The sequence below is a fragment of the Phyllopteryx taeniolatus genome, chromosome 2, assembly GCF_024500385.1.
Source record: "Phyllopteryx taeniolatus isolate TA_2022b chromosome 2, UOR_Ptae_1.2, whole genome shotgun sequence".
NCBI classification, from domain to species: Eukaryota; Metazoa; Chordata; class Actinopteri; order Syngnathiformes; family Syngnathidae; genus Phyllopteryx; species Phyllopteryx taeniolatus.
Window position 1 is genome coordinate 33637998 of NC_084503.1, and position 20384 is coordinate 33658381.

Below are 20384 nucleotides of genomic sequence, written 5' to 3' on the forward strand. Positions count from 1 at the left end.
TTCTGAGCCACTTCTCCTCACTAGGGTCGCAGGCATGCTGGAGCCTATCCCAGCTGTCATCGGGCAGGAGGCGGGGTACACCCTGAACTGGTTGCCAGCCAATCGCAGGGCACATAGGAACAAACAACCATTCGCACTCACAGTCATGCCTACAGGCAATTTAGAGTCTCCAATTCATGCATGTTTTTTGGGATGTGGGAGGAAACCGGAGTGCCCAGAGAAAACCCACGCAGGCACGGGGAGAACATGCAAACTCCACACAGGCGGGGCCGGGGATTGAACCCGGGTCCTCAGAACCGTGAGGCTGACGCTCTAACCAGTCGGCCACCGTGCCGCCAATATTGGGCCTTTAATCCTGTAGTCTGATCTAGGCATGACAAAACACAAACTTCTTAAATCTGGCATAGGTTTCTATCAAATAAAACCCTTTTTAGAGTAACAACTTATCATTACTGACATTTTTTTTTTAATCTTCTTGCCACACATTTCACTTGACTTTTACTCCAATAAAACTGGCAGAACAACTCAAGTGATACATTTTCACACCGTGGCTTACTTCTCTTTACGCTGGTCTCACTTATAAAAAAGTGAGGGGTAGGGTCTTTTTTATGAAGAGTGTTATGTATTAGTTCTAGAATCCACAATATGCGGAAGGTCACATGCCCAAAACCCGGAAAACAGGATAGCTGACTTCCTGTGTATGCTACGCTAGCGAGCATGACTACGGTTTGATGACATAATTGTTGGAACCCAAACTTGCTAGAATTTTGTTTCCTTCATTGCTGGCGTCTTCGGACAAAAGTTAAATACATGTATGTCATTTATTTATACAAATATGATATGTGTAAACACAAACAAAGCCTAAACATCAGCTATTGTCATCTTTGGTGGCTCTGCGGTGACATCTTGTTTAAAAAAAAAAAAAAAAAAAAGACAGATGTTTAAAGTTCCCACGGGTGCTATGCCATGCACATGCACACACATACACTCATGAGTTAGTACAATGTTGACCATACTGTATCTATATGTTCCTTGTTTGTACCTGCATGCCACAGATGGGGTCCTCGCACAGGTAGACTCCAGGTGACTGTCCATCCTGCAAGCTGCCAGTTGCCACCTCAGAGAGTAAGTCCTTCAGGTTCTCCTCTTTGCCCCAAACCTTTTACAAGCACACCCATATATATATATATATAAACTAACAGTAAAGCCATGTACAGTATTGTCATTGACTATATTCTTAAAATGGCTTTTCAGGATAACAGAAAGCAGGTCAGGGTGTGTTTATGCCACAGGTTCTCGACTGAAAACCGGTCAAACTGGGATACTTTGGGCTGGATTGCTTACAGATTTTGGGAACGTAAAAATGTCAGCATTTGAAAAATGTCTTTCAACATAGGTTTTTGAATTTTTTTTTATGGTTTCCATGTCAACGTTGAAAACAGTCCTCTGGGAAAACGGATGGAAAGTGTTCAGCGTAAGCATGCACCAATTACAGCGACTACTGTGTCCAGTGGGAATGCATTACTTACAGTACATACCTTAAATTCTAAACCCACACATACACGGATAAGTGGTATTGAAAAAGGGTTTCAGATAAGACTGCCAAGCAGGCAGTGCGCATGTGAGTTTCTTATAATATCCTCTAGCAAACCCAAAGGAACAAATTGTGTCTGTTTATGATGATGATGTCAAGCTTTCTTTAAGCACATTTTGTGTTCGTTGCCTTCCCTTCCGAGTTGACGCACTGCAGTATGTCTGGCGCAACCATTTCGGGACAGTGCCCCCACAGTTGGTACCCCAGAGACTCCATGCCCAAAAAGTGGTCTGGAATGGAGTGGAGCAGCACCAACCTCAACTGCGGACACGCGGACAGAGAAGCGCGCCCCTGTTTTCTCCCTCCTCTCGTTGATGAGCTTAAAGAGCCAGGAGATAGCACAGGGGATGATACCCAGCATCTGTAGGGAGTCATGGCGGCCAATCATGGTGTAGGATTTGCCTGCATCCAATAGACAGACAGTGTGTGAAATTCAGTGTGTATGATGTGTGTTTTTCCACATGGGTGCACAGACACACACACGGACATGCACATACACTAACTTTCGTGGTACACACACCTGCTCTGGCTGTCAGGAGCTCAGAACTCACGAAAACAATGTGTAACACCCTACTGAAGACTTATAAGGATATGAACAGCCTGTCATGTGAAATGTCCATGATTTGTTCTGCGACACAATGGAGGATCAAGTGCTTGTCAACAGCACAGTAAATTTACAACGTTCTCTCTTGCCTCCACCGCTTTGTTTCCTGGAGCATTAAGACGCACTGTCACACCAGTAAGGTATATGTCACAGAGAGAAGAATATGATAATAATAATATTGTAATATATAAATGTTAAATATAATGATTTAGAATGAATAGGTAAGGTTTATTAAGAATTTAATAAGGCGAATTGGTGCAGATTCTCTGGAGGTAAAAAGAGAATGAATTAATAGATTTTTTAAATATATTCTGTAGCTTTTTGTATGTGAGTGTCAAGTCACTAAGTTGATTCCCCCTTGCAGTCTCTAACCTTCAAAAAGACGTATTTCACTCGCGTTAGCCTACACTACTGTATGCGCATGTGCCATTTAGATTTTAATATTCAGTATCTGCTGTCTGTAATTTAATACATTCATCCCATCTTTTTTGGGGGAAAAGAGGGGGGCTTGACTTTGCTATATTTTTAGCTTGACTAAGTAAGGCTTTAAGGATATGGGGCTCTATTTTCGTAGACAGAAAATCTGCGGCGGAGCACAAATGCTGGCAGATTCAGATTTTCGAATAAGCTCAAGGTTCGCTGCAGGTGCAGGCTGTCAAGTCTGCGCCAAGCTGGGCGTTCCGGTACAGCGAGGGTGTGTCCTTTGAGATGCACCCGGTGAAGTGACAATTTGGATGGTAGAAAGTTAGTCTATAAACTTCCGCCTGCTCAGACCACGTCTAACTGCCAGCGCAGGCTAGACCGCTGGTCTAAGGCGATTTTGGTGAATTTAAGCAGGGCACAGGCAGACAGGTACTGAGGTCTGCGGACATACTGTATTTAAGTCGCCAGTGATTTATCACCAGCTCATTCTGTATTTAATAAGGGTACATTGTCTGTTGCCACACCAGCCACGAGTAGCGACAATGCTCCACTCACACACGCATCACTGCGATTATGCATCATCTGCTTTATTGGCAGTGAATGAAGTTGGCCGTAAACTCACTCACAGTTGTGCAGCCCGCCCACTCTTGGCTGATCTACGAAATTACCAAAACTGTTCTAAACTGGTCTAAACCGTTCCTTGCACCATCTGTTTACACCGTTGATGAAAATAGGGCCCCCAGTATGTTTTTACCATGGGTGAAATCACATATTGGAAAATGTTGCATGGACTGGATTAGTAACTGGAAGAATTGGAGATGATTTATTGAAAACACAATTCACAATCATTACAGTAGATGTACACTATATCAGGTCGAACAAATTAAGGCCGAAGAAATTTAGTAGGATTTTATACAAACGTGAATGCTCTGGATTTTGCAGAAAGCTGACAATTTTTGGGAGTGGTTATTGGAAATAGGTTTGTTTAAATGAAATACTGTATTAAAATGTAACAAAAAAGGCATGGAAATTAATAGAAAATTAAACATTTCCTTTTTTTATGGAAGGATGTATTATAAATTGCTAATAGAATTTTTTGTGTCACTGAAGTCATTATAAATACATTTACTTCCATTTCCCATGTGATAAATGACATATAATTAGTTTCAATAAATTTATCATAGGAATATGGCTTTTATTGCCGATTTTCAATACCTAGTTACTTTTCACTCTACACTGTCTATGAAAATGCAAAGAAGTTAATTTAAAAAAATATATATATTTTGTTACTTGAAAAATCTATTTGTTTTTGTTATGATTATATTTTGTGGGATTTTATTCAAAACAGCTCTGCAATTAGAAGAAAACAAAAATGTTGTCTACCCAATTGTAACTAAACTAAAACTATCTAATCAGAGCCAGTAAGAGAGAAAAAAAATCTGGCTTTACAAAAATAATAATGCTCACCTTTGGTTAACAGTGTTGAACATGTTTATCATTGTAGTGTAGAAATGTACTGCATCATGCTGAGACTGATATTATTTTACGTAGCTAAATAAGGTAAACAGCTCTCGGCACTTGGGATTTCACCATTTCTGCAAGAGGAAATCATTTGCATTCCTGAAGGTCCTCCTTTAATTTTAGTCACAGTTGGACTTATAGTCATTTCTCCATGTTCATCGAAAGCTTTATGAAAGCAGACTGTGTGAGCCAGCGTGCGTCAAAAGCCAACATCCACAGACCCCACCATAAATGGTCAGTGTGTTACTTATTTTAATTAGTGAAAACGTTAATGCCCTTCTATTGCAGCCTCATTACTATGGATGGCCGTAGTGGGACAACATCAGCACTCCTCTGCTCTTACAGCCTTTAGAACTAGTGAGGTCAGCACGGTGCGATATCACCTCGTTGAACAGTAATATTGATTGAAAGAGCAAAGTCTACTGCTGTTTGATTGATTCCTCCATGATATAAAACAACGCACTTATCATTTATCAATTGTGCAGTGACAAGCACAAGTCACGGCGATGGCTGACCCATGGTTGTCCAATATGCATGTTTGGATACAATGATCTTCAAAGTCTTGGACAAGTACCACTAGTGGTAGGTGGGCTTTCTCTAGTGGTACTCGAAAGAATCACTGCCTAGTTCAGTTGTATTTAACTTATTACCCCAAATACATCTGAATTTAACAATTTAAATATATATATACATATATATATATATATATATACATATATGTATATATATATGTATATGTATATTTGAGCAGTGTTAATGTTCAAACTATAAATAATACTAAAGTGGTTTACAATTACATTAAATGTACTTTTTATGAATAAAATCTTTGCCTCGTTTTTTTTTGATGAAGACTTAGGCCTACTACGCTCCGGTATTTTGATGTTGGCCATGATGGTGGCACTTGCAGGGCTAAGAATTATTTTAGGTGGTACTTTGCGTCAAATGTTTGAGAACCCCTGTCCTAGTAGTTTCTAGGCTAGGCTTTGATTGTGAATGTGCATGTTGGTCGTGATATGTTTTAGTCTGCAGTGAGAGGTTCCGAGCCCTTTAAGATTGCCTTCAGGAGGATTAGGAAATCGGAGCCAGAGCAGCCCCAGAAAGACACGCTAATCCTGTTCTTTCTCCCGCTGATCGATGGAGGGCCAGCCGAGGCACACACACTGGATTTCTCTAGCACGTACGTGTGTACGTGCGTGCATGCATGCATGCACGTGCGTACGTGTGTGTGCGCGTCTTACCCAGCTTGGAGTGTCCAAAGCAGAAGACACATCCATCTGCTCCATTCACCACCGAGTGAATCACCTCGGCAACTGTTCCTGCGCACACTTCCGCCTAGCAACAGGTAAGGCAGGGCAGTCATGAAGAACCAATTAGAGCTGAGGGTCAAGAGACTGTCAAAACTTGATGTAGGCTTAGTATTTAACACTCTCATATAACACGCTAGATAGATAGTAGCAGTTCCAAGAATTAGCTACCATTTAGTTGAGTATACACAGTGTAGTATACCTCAATACTAGGCAGTAATTGGATCACTGACCTGTTTTAACCCATCAGTGCAATATTAGGTAGAACACTGTTGATTTTACAGGGACTAACCACTGACCTGCGACGCATCAGAAGGGAAGGCAGCGTCGAAGGCAAACATCTTTGGAGGGACCTGGCTGCCCATCGCTCTCTTCTGGGAGGCAGCACTTGGACCCGTCTGATTCACCGACGGGTCCATGATGGTGATCTGTTTCTTTCTGGGGTCCACTTTGAGGAAAGAACTAGACTCTGCCGCGTCCGACTGAGATGCCGGACACACACGCACCATCACTTTTACCTGAGGGCCACGAAGAGAAAACAACATTCGGTACTAATAGAAGATTATGCTGGGCATACACTCGGCTACCACTATATTAGGTACACAATTAAATGAATTACACATTTCACTTCAGCCTTTACAGATCTAGAAATTTAGATTTCCATCCATGGTCGAAGATGACTCCACTGCATGGGCATCTTCTGGATTTTCTCGTGTATTTCAATGGAACCACAATTGAAGTGTAATTAATATTTAGTTACAGTAAATATAGACTTAGATGTCAAATTAAGTTCAGATCTCATGTACTGTTATGAAAATAAAATGTGAAGTTACAAACAATTGCATTAATGAACCACCATACTGAAAATCCAATATATCCCAGTGATTCTTCGTCGATCTTTTCTCCCAATTTCCCAATTCTCTCCTTTTTACCTAACGTCAAAATCCTCTTACAGCTTTTCCACTCCTCCCACTCCCGTCAGAAATTGAAAGCAGCCTCAATTGAAAGGGCTGTCAGCGGCCATTGTTTCCTTTGATAGCACAGAGCGCAACACTCTGCATCATCACATCAGATTGTTCGAGAACATTCGACAAACGCAATCCACTGTCTTAAAAAGTGTTTTTTTTTTTTTTAATTCATGTGCAAATGCGTTTGCTATATCTTAAAAAATACACTGCAAAAAAAAAAAAGATTCAATATATATAGTGGTTTGTAATATTAATGTACTGGATGGAGTCCTCCTCTGGTTTTATATGAAATATTCAATATTTATAAGCATCTTGACAGTGAGCATTTGTGATTACACCACCAATGATTTATTGTAAGTTTTTAAAGGTGTGCATTTTTGTGATGGTTATTTGACAAAGGTAACTAATAATGTTTTCTTTTACTTCCAGTGGGATGTAAACACAGCTCAATACAAGAAAATTGAACATACTTGGTTTCTTTTGATCATCACACTGCAAGTTTCCTTTTTTAAGTCATGTAATATTATACTGTTATGAAATGTTGGAAAATGTTTTATCCGACAGTATCTTTTTAGTGTATTTTAGTTATAATGCATGTATTTTCGTAACACTTACTGTATCTTGCTCAGGGTCGTGAGGAGCGGGCGCCAGCTGACTCAAGGTAAAAGGCAGACTAGACCCTGGACTGGTTGTCAGTCAATTAAGGGAGACAACAATACACTCCCACATTCACACCGTTACTAGGTGGGAAGTGCACCAATACTGCGCAAATGTCAGGTGAGTGAACCACTACTACAACTACTACACTTCGCATAATATACTGTACGTTTACATAAAATCAATATATTGTATATTATTTTAAGAAAATACACCATAAATGTTGGGCAGCAGAGTGCTCCAGTGGTTTGCCCCACAGTTTTGAAGTTCTGTGTTACAAATCTTGGCACCGGCCTTCCTTTGTGTCATTTGCATGTTCTTCTCATGCTTGCGGATTTTTCTCTGGCCTTCTTCCCGTTTCCTCCCTCATTCCAAAACATGCATGTTAGGTTAAATTGAAGACACTAAATTGTCAGTCGGTTTGAATGTGAGTGTGAATGGGTGTTTGTCTATTGGCTGGCAACCAGTCCCCCCCCCCGCCTCTTGCACAAAGTCAGCTGGGATAGGCTCCAGGTCATCAGTGACCCTAACGAGGATAAGCACTACAGAAAATGGTTAGATGGATGATAAATCTAGCATGACTTGACATTTTCCAACATGTTATTGGAGCTGTTATTTATTCAATTTTCAGTCTCATGTCCATTAAGGATGGGCCTAAATTTCCTTGTTCTACTATGGGGAAAATTATGAAGATTATCTATTTTTAATCAATTCTTAATCGATGGATGGATGGATGGATAGATACATTAACCCACCTACAAGCAAAACACAATTTTAAAAATAATGAATTATTTTGAATAGTGGTTTTCTTTTAAAAGGAATAAAATACAAAAAAAAAATGTGTGTGTGGATGTCGCTGAGTTCCCTGATGGCATGTAGATGAACTCGCAAAATAATAGAGACTGAATCAACTTGTCTGCTGGTTGCAACCAAGACGTGCACTCCATTTTGCCTCAATTGCTTTGAGACATGATTCATCAACAACCACTTCCACACCATTGTCAGAATTCTTAATGATCAATTAATCAACGATTATGCCCATGGCTACTGTCTATGAATATGAAACAACTTTTTATTCATTTTTAACCGCATAATTTCACAACCGAGAGACAAAAACAAGAAGGAATCCCAACAAGGTCATGCTCCACTGAGCAACCCCATCTCAAATGACAACTAGGTTATGAAGTGTAAAAGCATAAAAGCCTCTCCGGTGCCTGGTAACTAATGTAAAAATATATTATGTATCCCATGTTGTAGAAAGGGAGATATAAAAACCAAAGGGGTCTTAGCACACAGTATGTTGCTGTTTATGTGCGCATTCATCTCTCGCTCTCTCACTCACATCTAATAACATATTAACAGGCTTTCCCTTAGTTACATCATTAAATGACCATGGGCTATTTAAGAAAGCTGGTTCAATAAACTGTGTGTGCACGCGCGCATGTGTGTGTGTTTCTGTGTATTTGAGTCTCCCTCACAAGAAAATAATGATCAGTTTAAAAATGATGCCTCACACTCACCTGTAAACAATTAATATGCAACCTTTGCGACCCAGATGAACTGAGCAGTGGCTCAGTGCCAGGTCAACACTTTGCACGTCGGATACACACACACACACGCACGTAGTAACGCACTCGGATTCCTCATGCACTCTCGTGACCCCAATAAAAGACCCCATCACATCAGTGAGAGCCTGGGGGAAGTATTTTACTGTTGCACGCTTTATAAGGCGTAACTCATAAAATCATCCCGCCTCTTGAGAGCCTTTTTCCTCCTCTTGTCTGAGAGTGAGTACAGTAAATATGTAGTGCATACAGTCCATGAGGCCACGATGCTACAGTGTGTCACTTCCTTCACATAGTGAGATAAATAGTCCTTCAATTTCTTCTTTAAGATTAATAAAAAGAGAGGCGCAAACATGGATGCAGATTATCTAGCTCCACTCGCCAGTCACAACATTACGTACACCCGCATAATCTAATGAGATCCAATACAAGCGCTGCATCAAAAATTCCGCCTTTACTCAGATATCATCAATGTATTCCACCAGGTATTTTCAATACATGAAAGGAGATATATTGTGCAATTTTTTTCACAAATTAAAACAGGTCCCAGGTGTCTTGACGAGCTTTGGTCAAAGTACCCCAAGAATCAAGAATTACACCTCACTTAGCACCCTGTCTAAACATCCGTGTATTAAATGGGAGACCGTCTACTGCAGAGTGCGCCACGCTGGTGCGATGCAATGGGGGAGTGGTGGGCAGTGGCCCCAGGCATCCACCTGGGGAGGACATCAAAATGACGTATTGTATTTTGGATATAAGGAAAATACGTCCATCAGCTGGCACTCCAGAGACCCAAATACGTGTATACAAGGAATTAAAAAGTCACTTTTCCGTAATGTGTTCCCTTTAAGTGAATGCCTCCAAGGACAGTATAATAAGACAGTGGGAAACTCTAAACAATAATAAAAAGGGGAGTTCTTTTTTTTTTTTTTCGTTTTCTGTAACTTTTTTGTCATACCCTCTTTGTTAAAATTGTCAGTATGACATGACAGCAGTACATGAGTACAATGATCTGTTAAAAAAAATTGTTCATTATTCAAAATGTTGAACTAAGTTCATTGTTCCAAAAATGAACTAATTCATCTTGTATTACAACCCAAAATAAATTCCATATTATGACAATGTGAATGTACAGTGTTTTAACAAAAGCATTCTGAAACAAATACATTTTCCTCACGAAGAAGACATGCTCTCCCATTTATGGTGTGTCCCTGAACGCACCTCGCGCATGTAAACATGAAAGACGGACGCACTGAATCGGTTGCTAAATCCAGCCCTAATCCCCCTGACATATGAAGGCTCGTGTATAGTGTGTTAAGGCATGTTTTGTCCTGGAAGTCCCCAACAAAACCTGGCACTCTTGAATGTAAATGAACTTTCGTCCAAAAAACGTTCTTTGACACCCGATTAGGCGCATTCTCAATAACATTCATCAGGCAGAAATGAACTAAATTCAATTAATGTTCGCCCAAAATATGAACTAGTTCATGAACTTTCTTTCATTGAACTCGTTCAGGTCCAATTTATTTGGTTGAAGTGTTGTTCTGTGACGTTCTCACGTCTACGCGCTTTCAGAATCCCATTTAATTGTGAACAGCCATGTTTGAGAAACGCGCTCTTGCATGGTAGTGAGGCCCCGGCTTTGGTAAGAGACTCGGTGGGTGCGTGAGGATTAGTGAAGTGAGGCCAAATTAAAATATTGCTAGCATTTTTAACTGCTGCAAGATCTGCTGTTTCTGCGTATACAGCAGAGAAACGTCTGCCGCTTGTTTCTTCTGTCAAAACAGAAAAAATAGCTTCACAGAAACACAAATCCAGCGAGCGTATCTAAGTCAGCAGATTGATCCTTCTTCCTAGTCTTTTCAATGACATAAAATCGATGAACACGCAAAATGTGGATGTATGACTGTGACCGTGTACTGCGCACAGACGATTACGAAGCCATAGAACCCCCTAGTATCCTACAACAATCAATGATTTGGTGACAAAAGCACCAAATGGTGTCCTGTGAGTTTCCCATGTTTAAACCTGAGTTAGGCTAAGTTGTGTTTGCTTGACTGTTTTGAAAGCTACACTATTCTCAGAGGATCCTTGGCCTACTTCCACACCGGTATGGATCAATATGTGAGGCCATGCGCTACAGCCAATTTCATCAAGACACACTTTGTTGATGAGAGCGCACAAAGCTAATGGACTCTTTGTTGTTTTGGTTATTGAAAAAGGAAGAGGAGAGATGGTGAGACAACACTAATATCTCCTCACACATCCCTTCATCCCTCTCTCAAAATGGCCATTCCCTCCGTTCTTCCCATCCTTCTCACAGCACTCTGAACTAATGGCTATCCCACTTATCCATCTAATAGTTTTACCTATGAGCTCCTGTTGCACACGCTGAATAGCCAGAAGAAATGACTGTACTTTTCAAAGACATTTAAAAGGCATGCTATAGGCAATGGGGCCAATCCTTTCAAATTGTATTTATGAAAGATCTTTGAGGTTGTTGTTTTTTTAGCCTAACTAAACCACTCGTCCTGACACATGACAAAACATTGTCAATGAATTTAAAAACACAATGCCATGACGCTGTGATACGTACCTAGTTGGAAAATGTAAAAAAAAAAAATAAATAAAAAAAGACAAGCACTGCACTCAAAATTAAACATCCATTTTACTGATACATGCTAAATGTTCAAGTTCAGTTTTAAAAGAAGATTATTCATATGTGCACTTAACAAGACATACTGTACACACAAAAAAAATCTAATATAATATTGTTGAGTTTATGGAGCCTAAAATAGGCAAATACTATTACTACTACTGTACACTTGAGTACACATTAATGTAGATTCATAGTACCTAATGCCAATATGAAGGTAAATGAGATCAACACAATGCCATAATATTTTAGTAAGATATACTGTAATACAAAAGGTCTGGTGCCGAAACTAAATTGACCTACACTACTGAAACATGCTGAAACATTATTTTAAAAGTTACCTTTAAAGCACAACAACAAGCATGGTACCAATATGGTAATGCTTTCAACATCATTGTAAAAATAGTAGCAAAACATACAAAAAGTTAAGCATTATAGTCACTCTATGTGGGTCATGTACGATACTATATACATTCCGAAATAGACTATTTTATATTTTATATAACACGAGGGGTTGAACGGCTTAAAATTGTTTTGTAGTCGACTATAGGTGATGAAAGCTGAATTGAAGTCGATTAACCAATGATGTCGCTGACTTTTTTTTTTTTTTTTTTTTTTACCACAGTAGAGCTGTCCCAAACCATTTTTGTACCACGGACCAGCTTCGCATAAAGACATATTTCGACAAACCGGCATGGAAAAAAAAAAAAAAGATTCTCACGAGCATGCTCATGAGATACCAATGTGCAAACTTAGAACAGTTTAGGATGATTATATTCACGCTACACGCTATACGCTTTACACTGTAGGGCTTCCTGTTCTGCCTCTTTTTAACACCACTGCACACCAACGTAAAGTGAAGCCTAAAGCCAGTTTGAGGAAGTAACTTGTGACAATGTGACAAACAACCTTGAGAACATGACAAAAGGTTGCCCGACACTTTTTCACCACCATGCGACACTAATATTGGCTAGAAAATCAATAGGAGAGTGACGCTATGCCCTAATTGGCTCCAAAGTATGTATCTAAGTATGACACCGCAGACACAAATTCTTTCAGTAAACTCTCCTTTTAGCAATTCATCCCACTTCTGCTCAAGATTGATATTGATTTTGTACTATAAAGCAAATTTAGCACTAGGTGGTACATGATTGAAATAGTCCATGCTGATTATAGGTTTGAAATTAAATAACAATGATTAAAAAAGGTTTCCCCTTCGAAGTAATCCCCCTCGAATGTAACGTCCTTTCCTAGTCTTCTCTTCCACACCTCCATGGGGCCCCTGGAAGGATTGAGCTATTTTGTAGTCATCCCCTTGGCTTGGGAAAGAGTGATTTTTTTGTAATTTCTTTTTAAATCACACAAAATCACAGGGCACTGTATGCAGGCGCGTCGTCATGGATAATCAGCATGACATGAGTTGTCCTGCTGGTGGCTCTTGTCGTGCACTGAACAAAGCAAATGCTGCCAGATCTCTTTGTGGACATGCTGGTTGATCATGTGGCCCACATTAAAGGGGAAGAACTTGTAGTTTCTACTTTGAGTTTGAAATATTTCTTTTTTGACACCAGTCCTGGATCCTTTCTCACACGGCTCAAACGTGTTTCACATTTGTGGAAAAAAATATTTTCCTTCAGTCATTATGGTTTCACATGCGTATTAATATAGGAAAAAAAGATCATTTCAAAAGAATCTCAGAACTTTTTGTTTTTGGGGGGGAAATGGAAAAAAGCAATGAACAACACAAGGAGCAGGATGTGTCTGTGTGTGCGTGCGTGTTTGTCAATAACATGCGCTACCTCTGCCAGCACGGAGTACATTAATATTTCATCCATAAGGTAGAATACAGCAGTCTCATAATAGACTCACTCATTCATTTAAAGGCATGAGAGTGTACACATAGAACATGCACACACACATGCACAGTTTGCTGCCTGAGAGGGATCACTGCTGCTATTAAAAATTGATTAGCTGTCATAGTAACATCTTCCCCCCAAGGTCAAGTCTCTAACCGTGTGTGCATGCGAAATGTGGAGTGCATAGATGAGAGGGGATAAAACAAGTCTGTCTCTGTCCTCTAGTCATTGAGAACATTGACAAATGGAGATGAGCATGGATGAAAGGATGATCAGGACAGAGATGGAGGACACGAATGAAGAAGTATAACCCTTTATCTTAGCTCTCCCCCCTTTAATTCGCCTTCTAGTGTCCTTGATTTATACATTTGTATTTCCACTGGACCAGCTTGCTCTTTTTGAATAGCAAATAGCCACCTGAAAGAATATTCTAACTCATGAAGATGCTGTCCAATGGACGTAATCACTATTTGGTGTCAAATTAAGAATATCTCAAACTTTGACTTACAGTTTTTGTTTTTTCACAATATAATGCAGTCCAATTAACACTCAGTGGCGCCGACATTTCGTCTTAAAATACTTTGACAAAGATAATAAAGCTAAGGAGCTGTTTCTTAATATTTTGATCTCTCGTCATTAAATAAATAGTATCATCTATCAATCTATTCCTTTTTTATACTGTTGATAGACAGATGATGATAGATAGATACTGTAGAGCGCGGGTGGGCAGGCGTACGGACAGCTAGACTACAACACCAATAATAAACATAATATTGTAACAATTGTAAGAAAAATCAGTTGAAACTGAGGTTAGCTTTTCATCATTGTTAATGTCTTTTATCTTAATTAAATAGTGAATTATTTTGCTGTTATTCAAACTCGTATTTTCTTGTATTTTATCTAATTTCTAAATCATCAATTAAAAAAAATACAGATAAGGTTGTGGACCCATTTTTTTTTTTCCAGTTTAACATCATTAAAAAGAATTTTTGAATACCATGACAGTCCCTTTGCATTTTGTAAAATTTCCTTGACTGATCCACGGGCACCCCTGTGCTTCTCAATGCGATGCTCCCAGCTGTTTGATTTAATTACTGTAAAGTGAGGAGGCACCTACAACCTGTAGGACAACATGGAGCATAACAATACCACAAGGAAAGTGAGATGCACATGCCACTCAGGAGCATCCTCTAAGGGATTTGAATTAATTTGACATCCTCGGACGGGTAGCAGGTATTCATACGCGTGACCCGCGCAGGGTGATTTCCCCCGGCTATAACTGTGACGTCCCAATCTGTTTTCTGCCATATTAACATCGGGCCTGCAAACTAAACGTGTAGTGCAAGATTTATCTCGAAGCCTGCCACTAGGGGATTTGCTGCTCATTTGTCATCCTTCATTATATAATGTAATCCTATGAAATCTGGTCCTGCAAGGTGGAGGGTTTGGGGGGGGGGGGGGGTGCGCATGTGCAAATGCCATTGCAGCAGGGGTAGCCGACCCCCACTGGTTGGTGACATTTTTCCTGGAGAAATGTCACCCGGGTCATTTTCGTCCCCACGTTTGTGCGTGCGCATGTGTGTATTTGATTAGCTCTCGGCGATATCTGATTGATTTTGTATAGCACAAGCTTTTTATGTTGGAAAATAGCAGGATGTGGCTTCTCTCTGAGCTCCAATGCAATTTTCTTCCCATATCACAGCCGTAAGGTCTTCTCAAGAGCACACTGCTTATACAGGAAATTTGAGAATTACCTCAAGGAAGCAGACATTGGGCTTCATTCACTAACTGTCTCTGTGTTGGCAGTTGTCACACGACGAGCAGATTGCGCTAGTTCACGCTTTGATCGTACAATCGGAAAAGCCAAATCATATTACTCCAAGGCTTCAGAGATTTCGTACTGGTCAACTTCACATGCATGCTACAAATCTCGAGCAACATTTCCCGAAATGTACAGCTGATGAATGACCGTCAAAGATCAGAGGCAAACGCACCTTGCCGGTGGCTTGCTTGAAGTTGTGACGTTAACTCAGAGCGGCGTGGCTTATATATTTTCTGTTGCATTCTCTCATTAAATTTTGGAATTAATGAAAAATGATAAACATCATTATTATATGTTGACAGTGTCTGTGTTTGACAAGGTTTCCAATGATATGAACCTTTTGAAAATAGGATGAAGATTAAGAAAATTATGAACGTTTTGGGGCCCATGTCTCACAACTTTCAACCTCGGCCCATTGGCTGAGATGTGTCAAACGGATGTCTTTTTATGAGGAAACAGGGACGCGTGCCTTACGGCGATTGGAGCGACCTGGGCACGAGCCCGTCATTTACAATGAATTCTGATTCATTAACATACTGTCTGTACGGTGGTGCAAAGAAAATTGGCCGGTACGCACATGACATGAATGTGACGGTGATTTTGCATATAAGCTCCATTTGTGTACTTAGTCTGCGTAAGCACATTTCTACACATTTATTAGTGATTGAGGCTCATTGACTTAAAATAAGATTGTGGCTTCAGTGTACGCGTTCTCAAAGTCAGGGTGGATTGAGCCCACCCACACTGAGCGACGCCAATGAATGCGACTGAACTGTCGCGCATTGTGCAGGGCTGTGCGATTACTTTTCATGAGAAGCCAACCTTCAGCAACTGATTTGGCTGCAATTCGAAATTTGTATCACAGGAGAACGCCGTTGCAACATCGCAGATGTAACCGCCGCTCAAAAATGCCATGTTGTATTACATGATTTCTGGGTACGACACGAGAGCCTCGCCAGTACAGTTAATAGTCTCTGCTCCCGTAATGCGGAAGTACCTTTATTCCCCATTTCCTCTCTTTGTTTATTGAAATATAGCTACAGCATTCAGGGCAATCTGATACTTCCTTGACAACCGCGTCAGGTTGTTTGTGATTCAATAAAAATGCAGTGCCGAGTGTCAAAAATGTTCCATTGCAGTATGTCGGTATTTGACGGTTCATTTCAGACGCGTTCGGTTGCATCACTTAGTGTGCAGGGGCCCTACGGTGAATTTAGATGAAAGTGCTATCGTACAAAGTTACATTTTTATTTTTGCGAGTCACAACAATCCCAGTTCAAAATGAAAGAATACATTTTCATTTGAAAGTCAAGCGAGTACCATGTGCTTGTGCTCTTACTTTTATCTAAATTGGTAGTTTTTATATGCTAATCTGTGTATATCCGCGCTGACAATGGGAGCTATGTACACCATGCTCAAGAAACCAAATATCTGTTTTCAAAGATGAGAGAGAAGGATAATTGTTTTTTTTTTTTTTGATAAATCCACTTTTTCAAAAGTTGCCACCTTTAGTCTTCCACTCGAAACGACACGTTTCTTTGGGGGGCTCATTAGGTACGAGTTTGAGTCTTTATCGGAACATCTCTCTCCTCCCCGTGGAATTTCTCCAGGTACTTGGGTTTCCTCACACATCCTAAAAACACACATCCTTCTTAAATTCACTGAAGACTCTAAATTGTCCACATGTTGCTTGTCTATATGTGCCCTGTGATTGACTGGCGACCAGTCCAGGGTGTAGCTCACCTCTCGCCCAAAGTCAGCTGGGATAGACTCCAGTCCACCCGCGGTGGCCGGTCTCGAAAATGGATAAATGTATGGAATTTCGAAAGAAACAATAAGCAGAGCCAGTTTGGTTGAATGAAGATGCTAGGAGGCAGACAGACTTTATACGTGTGTGTGTGTGTGTGTGTGTGTCTTTACATGTGAGTGTGTCTCCCTGACAACTGAGGAGACATCTGTCACTTCCATATGGGGGGAAACTCAAATGAAGCCTCAAAAGTGGACCAAAAAAAAAATGGATTTCTTCATTTGACATTTAAAATGTCATTTTAAAGTCTAATTTGAATGTTCTCCCTGTGCTTGCCTGGGCTTCCTTTCACATTCCTAAAACATGTATGGTTAATTGAAGACTGAATTGTCCATAGTGAATGTGAGCATAAATGTTTGTTTGTCTACGTATATGTGGTCTGCGATTGGCTGGCGACCAGTGCAAGGGTCTACGCTGTCTCTTGCCCAAAGTCAGCTGGGACAGGCTCCAGCTACCCGCAACCGTAATAAGGAAAAGTGGTCTGAGATCCAAATAGATGGATGGATTTTGCTTGTAGCTCTACTGTACACTGCGCATATTCCTGCAAATTTGTTATACCTCTCTTACAGTGTCAATTAAAGCTGAGCATTATTAGCATTTGTGGCTACTGTCATGTATAGGATCTAATTACATTTTTCAGGTGTAACCAAATGAATTGTCCAGTGAGTAATTTGTTGTTTTGATTCCTAGATGAGAACCGTTTACCCATAAAGGAAGAAGAAAGTTAAGCCTGTAGGACGGCTCAGGACCATGACGCTTTAAGACAACCATGCAGAAGTGCAACATGGGTAAGTAAGGCTTGCTTATTTCTTTTTTCTATATCTTTGTTGGAGACGCACGTGTGGGGTATCGCTCCCTCACTCTGTCTCTGTATCGCAATGGACAGCGTCTTTTTGACGTCTGTTTGATTTGATCAGAAACACTCATTCATTTTCTCGTGCCGACACACACACACACACACACACACACACACACACACACACCCACAGTCAGTGAGCCCAAAACTGAGGAGGGGGGAGGGGCACTAAAAACTCATTACATGGACAATCGATATTGCACACACTTCAGCAGCATCAACGCCCCCAACCACATCCACAACACACACATACACACACACGCACACACACACACACACACATTTCATCAGCCACTGGCTAGGGTGACGGATGACTTTTGTCAGCTTGAGATGTGTTACCGTGGTAACACTTAGGCATATTTTTGTTACGATTCTACGGAGGTGACACCAGAGAAAAGCATCAAGCTGAAGGTCAGAATTGTGAAACATTTTACATTTTGATACTGACTTGCACTCGTTCAAACTCTTAGTATGAATTAGCAAAACTATAACCTGGTAAAGTTTTCAAAGCACTGCAACATAATGCTATTTAGGTTTAGCATTAATCTAGCGGACTGAAAGTGGTGGCCAAAACGTGGTTTTAAATACACAAGGTGTAATGGTCTTTGTTTTATGTTTAGTTTGAAGAGTAAACTTCAGCTGGAAGCGGCAATAAACAGCTTGAGGCTTTGTTTTTGAAGAACTGTTCACTGTCTGCCAAGCTGCTGCTTCTTGTGAAGTGAGTTGCGTCACTGCCACCATACCGCACTGGTATCTCAAGTCTGCGCTCGCAAGTCAAAGCAAAAATTTGGTCGAACGACGGCTCATATTTCGAAAAACTCCTAACTGTACAACTACTATAACATGGTAAGGTTTTTGAAAATTAATAATTAGACATCAAACAGGAGTGTGAAAAGGGAGTGTAAAAAAAAAATAGATTCATATATACAAAAAAGAAATAAAACAAGTTTCAAAATAGTAAAAAATTAAATGATAAAAGATTTGTATTCATTGGTTTGTATAGTATTTTTATTTAACTATAATGATCTTAAATAAATACACCTTACCTTTCCTAGACCTGGTGTGTCTTTGATCTTATTGGCCGCACGGAGAAGGCAGGGTGGAGCCGGGGGCGGGGCTGCTAACAGGGCGGAGCTGAAATTGGTGGGGAACAATTGGCTGTCGCAGGTCGGTGAAGATGATGTCACAGGCAGCTGCACCGTCGTGGCGGTTTTCAGCTTCTTCTTCTTGGATGCTAGATTCAGTTTTTGTGCAGCTCTGACAGCGAAACAACAGACGAAAGACAACAGATGTTAATGATATTGATTGATTCAAGACATAATTGATGTTTTCTGTGCATGACGAGCCGCTTGCTAACAAGGATTTGCAATGACGTCTTTAAAGTTTGACAGAAATGCTAATTGCAGAGTGGTATATGACCACACGCAGGCGCGTGCGCGCGCACACACGCACACATACACACACTCACGTGCGCGTTTACATAAGTAGTAACATCTGGATGGGGAGTGGCTCATTTGCTTTCTTGTTGCTCAATTCCCTGTGGAGTTCTGCTCAAAGGGAGCCACTAAATATGATATTTATATTTCTGCTGCATCTATTCCCAACTCAGGCGCTCTCCTTTGTTCTCTCCTCCTTCCCCTCCATCTTCATCCCTTGTTCTCTCAACACCACATCCTTTTTAGCTTCTTGACTATTTCTCCCCAACAGAGCACAATCATGCATGATCATGAAAGGTGGGCTTCACGAGTGAGTTTGCATGTTTTCCTTATGCTGGTATTAGTTTAATCTGGCTTCCTCCAACATTACAAAATGATGCATGTTAAACTCATTGAACATTCTAAAATTGTCCATAGGTGAGTGTGAATAGTTGTTTGTCTGTATGTGCCCTGCAATTGGCTGGCGAGAAGTCTAGTGTACCCTGCCTGTAGCCAGAAGTCAGATGGGACACGTTCCAGCTTAATCACAACTCTGAGAAAAAGCATGATAGAAAATGGATGGATTGATTTATTTCCAATAAGTTGTTTTTTGTACATCTTAAAATTATTATTAATATATAAAAATGTATAATTATTATTATTTCATGTCATAATATTTATGTATTTAAAGAAGGAATAAATGAAATTCAATGTTTTTCATTCATACAGACCACAGCTGAGGAGGAAGATGGAGACTGTTAATGGTAAAATGAATAAGCAATTTTTGAATAACTGGGAATTAACTCACAAAAAGACTGAATATTATCATTATAGAGTAATTGAGCTCTTAAGCCGTCGCACTCCTGTGGTTTTGTAGAGAGAGGACCTCCTGCCCTGATGCACACTCAGTCAAAGAGCTATATCTTTCACCCTTGGCTTTCAATTAAGTGTAGCGGGTTACTGAGATGAGCGCAAGGTAGCGGAGGAGGGCAGGCGGCTACAGTGCGAAAATAATGGAAGGACTGTCCTGGAGGAACAATGAAAGAAGAAATGTGGATTGGAAATAAAAAATTTGCCATTTGAAGCATTATTTTTTTATTATTTTGGGAATTATTATAGACACAAAGAGAACCTTTGGTGTTTACTGTATGTAATCCAAATTAACATAATCTAGTATATTGCAACATTTATATACTTCTTCTTCTTTTCCTTTCGGCTTGTCCCGTTAGGGGTCGCCACAGCGCGTCATCCTTTTCCATGTAAGCCTATCTCCTGCATCCTCCTCTCGAACACCAACTGCCATCATGTCTTCCCTCATGACATCCATCAACCTTCT

The 20384-nt window shown here is 40.3% G+C and overlaps 1 protein-coding gene and 2 long non-coding RNA genes across 5 annotated transcripts in view; 2 read left to right on the forward strand and 1 right to left on the reverse strand.

Annotated features, from left to right (window-relative positions):
• Window positions 1-20384, reverse strand: part of kif26ba (kinesin family member 26Ba) — a 121846-nt gene that overhangs the window by 35206 nt on the left and 66256 nt on the right. For both annotated transcript variants that reach the window (XM_061765820.1, XM_061765819.1), the window contains exons 5-9: window positions 18680-18890; window positions 5746-5964; window positions 5381-5474; window positions 1851-1996; window positions 1043-1159 (exon numbers count right to left, since the gene is read on the reverse strand). In XM_061765820.1, the coding sequence (XP_061621804.1) occupies window positions 1043-1159; window positions 1851-1996; window positions 5381-5474; window positions 5746-5964; window positions 18680-18890 (787 nt within the window). The remainder of the gene's footprint in view (window positions 1-1042; window positions 1160-1850; window positions 1997-5380; window positions 5475-5745; window positions 5965-18679; window positions 18891-20384) is intronic.
• On the forward strand, window positions 4941-6913 carry LOC133474289 (uncharacterized). The gene is made up of 3 exons (XR_009787444.1): window positions 4941-5484; window positions 5731-6044; window positions 6844-6913. It is a non-coding gene; the product is annotated as an uncharacterized LOC133474289 (long non-coding RNA).
• The window catches only part of LOC133474288 (uncharacterized), a 73538-nt gene continuing 60203 nt past the window's right edge, over window positions 7050-20384 (forward strand). For both annotated transcript variants that reach the window (XR_009787442.1, XR_009787443.1), the window contains exons 1-2: window positions 7050-7191; window positions 17468-17565. This is a non-coding gene — a long non-coding RNA (uncharacterized LOC133474288). The remainder of the gene's footprint in view (window positions 7192-17467; window positions 17566-20384) is intronic.